The 8,804-nt window shown below is 40.5% G+C and overlaps 1 protein-coding gene across 1 annotated transcript in view; it reads right to left on the bottom strand.

Moving 5' to 3' along the window:
- TMEM106B (transmembrane protein 106B) overlaps positions 1 to 8,804 on the bottom strand; it is a 47,966-nt gene that overhangs the window by 28,406 nt on the left and 10,756 nt on the right. Inside the window, exon 3 of the mRNA XM_007944065.2 lies at positions 6,387 to 6,546. Coding sequence (XP_007942256.1) covers positions 6,387 to 6,546 — 160 coding nt within the window. The remainder of the gene's footprint in view (positions 1 to 6,386; positions 6,547 to 8,804) is intronic.

Consider the following 8,804-nt stretch of genomic DNA (forward strand, 5'->3'; position numbering starts at 1 on the left):
TTCTTAAGTGTGTCTTTAAGTCAAATCTGTACATGAATATAGTTCTCATTTAGCTTTACTTTAGTGCAAGAGAGCTCTGGTGGCCTACTGGTTAATGTGTTTGGCTGTTAAGCAAAGATCAGCAGTTCGAACTCACTAGGTACTCCACGGGAAAAAGATGTGGCAGTCTGCTTCCGTAAAGATTTATAGCCTTGGCAACCCATAGGGGGCACAGTTCTACTCTGTCCTATCGGAGCACTATGACTTAGAATTGGCTTTATAGCAGTAGATTTGGTTCACAGTTGTGGATTTGCTTTGGCTTGGTTTAGTGCAAGAAAAAGCTCAAAGTTTTTTCAAGGATTTAAAAGCTGCACATGCAGCAAGTGAAGGTGATTACAATGAAGAATTTGTTGCAAATAGAGGTTGGTTCAATCATTTCAAAACCAAAACCAAAACCAAATCCACTTCCATTGAATCAATTCCAACGCACAGAGACCTTATAGAAGAGAAAAGAACTGCCCCAGAGGGTTTCCAAGGCTATCCGTCTTTAGGAAGTGGATTGCTTCACCTTCATCTTCATCCCATGGAGTGGTTGGCGTTCAAACCACCAACCTTTTGGTTAACAGCTGAATGCTTCAACCACTACATTACCAGAACTCCTTAATCACTTCAAAGTGAGGGTAAATTTAGGTAACATCAAATGGCAAATAGAGTTGTTTGTAAGCTGGATGTTCATAACCTGGTGTAGTGCAGTGAATTACTTAGTATGGCTCTTCTAGCTATGTTCTTTGTGACTCCCACCAGATGACTGGGTGGCACTATGTAAATGTGAGGTGCTTGTGGCCCACCAATGGGATTGGAAAGCTTGTACACTGCACCCTAGTGGGGGGGGGGGAATGAAAATAAGGTGTGTAGATACCTAACGTGGCTTGGTCAGTTTTGCCATTCTGCTAGGCTTAAAAATAAGTCCTCCCAGAGGCAGAAGAGGGGATTTCACTGCCATCAAGACAGATAGGAGCTGAGAGTGGAGCATGTCTTTCCCAAGATTCCTGCACTCAGGCAGCGGATGGGAGACAAGGGCAGCAAAACTGCGTGATTGGCACAAGACAGAGCAGCAGGCTTGCTGGCCCGTGGAGCAAGAAAGCCGAGTGCTTTTCAGCAGGAGGCCTGCTTGTTGGCAGAGTGGGGTGCACCTATCAGAAGAGCTAAAAGAGCTCTGTAACACTTGCCAGAGCAGGACGGAGGCCAGGCTGAGCAGCCAAGAGCTAGAGAGGTGTGACTTTGGGCATGGCCAAAAGGAGACTGTCCTGATCAAAGAACTGTATCATGAGCATCCCTACACCTGAATTGTAACCTGCTGCTTCCCTAGTAAACACCATAATCATGAATATTGTCTTTGAGTTCTGTGTGGCCACTGTAATAAAGTATCAAACCCAGCAGGGTAGCAGTAAGTGCAATGGGAGGGGCAGTTGGTGTCAGAATTAGTAAAAATGCAGGAGAGTGGCACATGTCTGGCATCACAGCAATCAGCCTTGGGCTGCTGCTGCTGATTCTGTCTCTCCCTGTGAAGTTAGAGAAGGTCAAAGGATGCCAGGCCAGACCCACACCTTTTTTGCTTCTTGGGACCACATATATCCCAAAATGTGGGAACTCCATTATTATTTAAAATAAGTATGATATTTATATTTAAATACATTTTGTTACTTAAAAGATAATATCACATGAGTTTTTATCATTTACTATGACAAATCTAGTATTTAATACTAAAAGAGGTTTTAGAAGTTGGCCAAAAAACCCTGGCTACTGTTTTAAACAATGTTAAAATGGGAAAATGTGTTCTTGTTCCAAATGGCTGTTAAATTGGGAAAACATCCAACAAGAGTTCTCCAGTCAAATAAAATGGTTCATAATTAGCATTGCTTTATGAATGTTTGGTGCACCTACTTTTTTCCACAGATATAAAAGAATAAGCCCACAGACTGACAACTTTCAGGAGAAGGCAATAAGGGTGAAAGGAGTCCTGCTAGCAAAATGGGTAAACACCTGGCTGGTAACTCAAAGGTTGGTAGTTCAAACCCACCCAGCAGTTCCATGGGAGAAAGGCCTAATGATTTTCTCTGGTAAAGATTTCAGCCTAGGAAACCCTATGAGACAGATCTACTTTGTCAAACTGGGTTGCTATGAATTAGAATCTATTTTCTCACATCTGACTACAAATGAGGGTGAATGGATTCATGCATATTCTCTTGTTTTCCCTATAATTAAGCAGCAGTGCTACTTTAATATACTATTCCTTTTCTTTCCATTCTTTCATCTACAGGCAACTCTACCTCAACTTCAATCATACCAACCATCTCCACAAGGAAAACCAATTGAGTCCAATATCCCTCTTCCAAATAAATGACTGTCCTACAAATACACCTCAAGGGTTAAAGCCATAAATGATTATTAATGATAAATATGTATCTATTCCCACCCCTACATCCCCAATCACAGTAGTTTACAAACCACACTTTTTCTTCAAACAAACGTTAACATGTAAAACAGGTAAAAGTCTATCTCTGAAGTTTTTTTTTTTTCCTTCCCCCAAAGATGATGAGGTTGCAGAATCTTTAAACACCATTGCCCTGGATAACATCTTCATAAGTATTAATTTACAACAGAGATATTAGTCACTTTTACTTTATCTTTAAACACAATAAAGGAACGATCTGTTAAAAATAGCAAAACATGTATTTCACAAAATACAAGGAAATAAAACCATTACAATTACAACATCTATTGAACACAAGTATGTTAACACCTTGCAAGAAGCTACTTAGAGTCAAATGTTGCAAATACAGAAATGTATGTGCTGTGTAGTAAATTACATTGTGTGGCTTTTCTAGCCATTAGTCTTTGTAAACTCAGTGGTGGAATTTGTCATGAGCAACTGAGTAGCTCTTGATTGTTAATGTTATCCACCTGGAGTATTTCTGTTGCCAGTGGCATGAAGCAATCTTTTGGGAAGTTCTTCTTCTCTCAGGTGTATAGAATTCTGATGTTGGGATTGGTTAGTTTGGCCACTCTGCCAGGCTCAAAAGAAGCCCTCCTAGAGGTAGAAGGAATCTCTCTCACTGCCAGCTGAGAGATATGAGAGACATGCACTGCTGAGAGACAGATGTGAGACATGCACTGCTGAGAGAACGATTCAAGAGACACCTACCACTGAAAGAGAGATACTGAGAGACACATACTACTGGGAGAGAGACTGTCAGTCAAGAGATGGCAGGCTGAGAGTGTTCCTGAACTTGAATTGTAGCCTGTTCTTCCCTAATATACCCCATAATCTGTGAATTCTGTGTGGCCATTGCAGCTAATTATCGAACCCAGCAGAGAGGTGGTGGGGGCTGCAGGAGGAATGGCTGGTGTCAGGGTTGGTGAAAGGGCTGAGGGAGGCAGTATGTCTGGCCTTGCAGGAATAGGCCTTAGGCTATAGATGGTGATTCTGTTTTCTTCTTGTGGGGTCATGGGTACCAGCTGCCAAGTTTCTGAATTCTGAATTCTGCCAAGACCTGAAAACTACAAATGTGGGCTCCTTGCTCCTTTGGCAGATGGTGTCAGAAGTGGGATTCGTTGCAGTGGCTCCAGACTCATAGAAGCACCAGACTTGGTAAAAGAAAGAAGGAAGGGGCCCAGGAAGTGAAACTTTGAACTCTATGATGGTCACTCTGGTTGGTGTTACCTATTAAAGGAGAAAATTGATTCAGAGGCTAGAGCTTTTGGTTACACCCAGCCAAGGGCCCAAGGCCATATACACAGAATGGGAAGGTAATCAAGGTGAAGAGATGAACCTGGAATGTTTTACAAAATATTATGTCTTTTGGATTATGTTTTTATCTGAATGTACTATGGGTATTGAAGGTTCTCCTACCTGCTTATACATTAGAAATTATTATGGGGTGTGTATAATAGAAAGCATGTAAGTCCGCCATCAGCCAATAACTGATTGGGTATGTTAAAAAGGGAAACAGAATTTGCCCAGAAGAAACACAGGCCTTTGTTTCAAACCCTGTGTGTAGAGTATAGGGGGCTTAGGCAGAACTACTGATTGGAACAAAAGATCTGCATTTGAAGAAAGGACCTGAAGAGAAAAAAAAAAAGACCATCTGGCTTTTTGAATTTTGAGCAAGTAGATAGGTTTTGGGTGCATCAAGACAAGAAAGTTATGGTCCATGAGAGAAACCAGGACTGAAAGTTAAAGGAAGCCAGTGAGTAGAAGGCTTTTATGTTACTCACTTGTGACCACATGGGTCCACTTGAGTGGAAATGGGGGAAGAGCATCAATGAAGAAAAGGGCTTAGTTTCATACTCTTTAACCTAGGCCACAGAGGCTGGGGATGAGAGGAAGGGCTGGCTGGTCTGAAGTGCAAGGAGTTGTGAGCCTATGGACATTGAAATAGCCCCTGAGGACTGAAGATGTGAGAGAAGGTACTGGCTGGTCGGAAGTGAAGGGAAGAGTGCGACTCTCAAACTTGGCAGCTGGTACCCATGACCTAGCTGGGATGGGTGAGCTGAGCTGACCAAACAAAGAGGAAGATGTGTGACACTGAGCTGGTGTTAAGTTGGTGCAATTTGATGGCTTGTGCTGGGCTGGACTTTGCTTGTTCATGGATGCAGATGCCCAAAGTTTCCAAGCAGAAGTGAAGATTCTTCAGTGGGAAAGGAACATGCTTGTCTCCTCAGAGTAGTAGTTTGATAGGGATGGGCAAATTAGAAATTGGCTATCTAAAATAGGGGGAAAATAAAGGCATAAAGTGGCTGGCTTACACGCTTTCATGGGTGTGGTTATTCTTAAACTGATGGTGAAGGCGATGTTAATTTTTGAAGTATAAAAGGGATAATGGCTAGAAAGGCCAGGGGGTGGCCTGCAGTGTAGTAAATTACATAGTGTGGCTTTTCTAGCCATTAGTCTTTGTAAACTCTGTGGTGGAATTTGCCATGAGCAACGAGTAGCTCCTGATTGTTAAAGTTACCCACCTGGGGTATATCTGTTGCGAGTGGCACAAAGCAATCTTCTGGGAAGTTCCTTCTCTCTCAGGTGTATAGAATTCTGATGTTGGGATTGGTTAGTTTGGTCACTCTGCTAGACTCAAAAGGAGCCCTTCTAGAGACAGAAGAAATCTCTCTCACTGCCAGCTGAGAGACACAAGAGACATGCATTGCTGAGAGAGACGAGAGACACGCACTGAGAGAGACACCTACCACTGAAAGAGACATCGAGAGACACGCACTGCTGGGAGAGAGACTGAGAGAGACTGTCAGCCGAGAGACAGCAGGCTGAGAGTGTTCCTGAACTTAATTGTAGCCTGCTGCTTCCCTACTAAACCCCATAATCTGTGAGTTCTATGTGGCCACTGCAGTGAATCATCAAACCTAGCACAGAGGTGGTAGGTGCTGCAGGGGTAAGAGCTGGTGTCACGGTATTTGAAAGGGCTGGAGGGAGGCAGCATGTTTAGCCTCTCAGGAATAGGTCTTGGGCTACTGATGGTGATTCTGTCTTCCTCTTGTGGGGTTAGAGAAGGTAAGAAGATGCAGCCTCCCTGCCCCTTTGGCAGTATCCCTTAATGTTAACAATATGTTCTGTGAAACAGGATATTATGTGGTTTGGATGGTGTGTGAACACTGTATTAAAACCTTATGGGAGCTTGCTTCTGGTCTTCCTTGTCATTGTTGTTGCTGCTGCTGCCTGGCGGCAACTGCTAAAAGAACAGTAGTGGGAATGGAGTGAGAGGAATTGAACAGGGATGGAGTACAGTATGCCCAGCCTCACCTGATTTTCTACCCATGTGACTAGCAGGAGCAGCCCACACCCCAAAGCGGCAACCACCGCCTACTAGTCAAAGCCCATGAGCCCACACCCAAGCGCTATGTCCTCTGCCTCATGTGCTTGTATCCAACCCATGGTCTAGAGCTGCTAGAGTCTGAGTTTGGGGTCTTTAAAACCATTATGCAGAAATACTAAACAAAAGAAGAGTTGCTTTCCCTCTGAAAACAAAACAAAATACCTTATGGGGCCATGGACATATGTATGGCTGGATGTTGCCCAGACATTAAGTTATATATGCTTATACTTTATTTTTTTGCTAGCAATAAACTGGTTATTTTACTATAACTTCCTGAAGGCAACTTCAATACTAAATGCAAATGTACTCTATTTGATTTACAAAAAAAACTACCAATATTTATTTACCATTTTCCACAGAAACCAGAACTTCTGATAAGGTCATACAACACCTTACAGAAACAACAAGGACACACAGAAAGCACAGAATATTATATCTAAAAAGCATCCTATCAGCAAAGACGAAGGTATTACTTAACAGGATAAAAGACTAACTCAAATGTTAACGTTAGTTTGTACTTACTGTGATATTTAAATATATCCTACGCTTTTGAACGTCATAACTGACATATGCTGATTTTACTCCAATGTATTTCACGTCGATAGAGCGAGGGAAAAGGAAAAACACAGCCAATCCAGAAAGGAGCAGACAGACGAACACAGAAGCCATCACATACAGCTTTCTGAAAAGGAAAGTTGGATATTTAAATATGTATGTATCAAAAACTATTTAATGAAACATTTACAGAAAATGTCTTCAACTTGAATTGTTTCCCTACATACTAAACTAGAAGAAAAAGATACATAATTTAATCAGCCTTTGACATTTTAGAAGTATTGGGTAAGGTTGTACCAGCCTAGTTAAGTATGAAAATGTCCTCTTTAAAAAATGAATTCACTTTTTTGGAGACTGGGATTTCAGGCTTATGTAAGATAGAAAATGTATTTCAGAGATTCCCAAACCAGGCTGCACGTTAATATCAAGTTGGGGAGCTTGTTAGAAATATAAACTTCAAGACTTCCTTCTGAGCTCACTGAAGCATCATTTTCCTGTGTGTTTCACCATTATACCCTTAAGTGATTGCTCATGAGAGCATAACCACGTCTCATCATTACTATAATCAGTCCTTTTTAAGCCTCCTTATCCCAAAGTATTTACTTACTCAATTTAATAAAAAACATTATTTACATTAAATGTTTTGAAGATACTGTTACACTGTTTCTTTAAAATCAAGAAATGATGTCCCTCAAATATGATGGCGAAATTAGGACATTTCCAGATAAGCACAAATTAAGGGAATTTGTTAAAACCAGACCAATCTTTATAAGAGTCCTCTGGACAGAGAACCAAAAACAGCAAACAACCACCCACCAGACCATTAATACACATGATGACACAACCCAGAAACCAACCCAGTTATGGAAGTATCCAAAGTAAATAAGCCTGCAAGATTGTAAACAGGGAATGAGAGATATCAATTGGCAAACGAGGACAACTACAAATCAAAAAGAGGGAAAAAACTGTGGTTACAGAACTTCTAAATGGTCAAGATAAATGAAAGCTAAAATGGACTTTTCTAAACTAGGGAAGAGAACTATAAATCACAGAGTAACTGCAAAGAAAAATGATAAACCTTCACATAAAAAAGAAAGATAATATCAGGATACTATGAAGAACTATAACAAATTTGAAAATCTAGAGGAAATTGACAGATTTCTAGAAACATACTACTAACCAACAGAGGCTGAGATGAAAAACTGGAACAGACCCAGAACAAAAGAAGAAATTGAACAGGTCATAAAAAAATTACCAACAAACAAACCCCTGTCCCAGACACTTTCACTGGTTAATTCTACCAAAAGTTCAGAGAAGAACTAACACCAACCCTACTCAACCTATTCCAAAACATAGAAAAGGATGGAATCCTTCCAAGTTCATTTTATGAAGCAAGCATAACCTCGATACCCAAACCAGGCAAAGATATCACCAAAAAGGAAAACTACAGACCAATATCCCTCATGAATACAGATGCAAAAATTCAACAAAATACTAGCCAATAGACTCTAACCACATATCAAAAAAAAAAAAAATACATTATGACCAAGTGGGATTCATACCAGGTTTGCAAGTATGGGTCAACATTAGAAAAATAATCAATGACATCCACCACATAAATGAAACAAAGGAAAAGAACCACATGATCATTTCAATCGATGCAGAAAAGGCATTTGATAAAATTGAACACTCATTCCTGATCAAAACTCTCAGCAAAATAGTTAGAAGAGACATTTCTCAACATAATAAAGGGCATATATGCAAAACCAACCACCAATATTATTCTCAATGGAGAGAGACTGAAACATTCCCCCTGTGAACAGGAACCAGACAAAGATGCCCACTATCACCACTTCTATTCAACATTGTACTGGAAGTCCCAGGCAGCGCAATAAGGCAAGAAAGGGAAATCAAAGGCATCCAAATTGGTAAGGAAGATATAAAACTATCCCTATTTGCTAATGATATGACCTTATACATAGAAAACCCAGGAGACTCAGCAAAAAACTACTGGAACTAATTGAGAGATTTAGCATCATAGCAGGATATAAGATCAACATCCAAAAATCAACTGGATTCCTCTAGACAAGCAAAGAGATTGCTGAAAGGGAAATAAGGAAATCAATACCATTTACAATAGCTACCAAAGAAATAAAATACTTGGGAATAAATCTCACTAGGGGCACAAAAGACCTGAAAACTACAAATCACATACCATGCTCATGGATAGGAAGATTGAACACTGTGAAAATGTCAATACTATCCCAAGCAATCTACACATTCAATACAATGCCAATTCAGATCCCATTTACATTCTTTAAGGATATGGAAAAACCAATCACTAACTTTATATGGAAAGGAAAGAGACCTCAGATAAGCAAAGCA

Source organism: Orycteropus afer, unplaced genomic scaffold (assembly GCF_000298275.1).
Source record: "Orycteropus afer afer isolate SDZICR_OR568_19922 unplaced genomic scaffold, OryAfe1.0 scaffold00119, whole genome shotgun sequence".
Lineage (NCBI taxonomy): Eukaryota > Metazoa > Chordata > Mammalia > Tubulidentata > Orycteropodidae > Orycteropus > Orycteropus afer.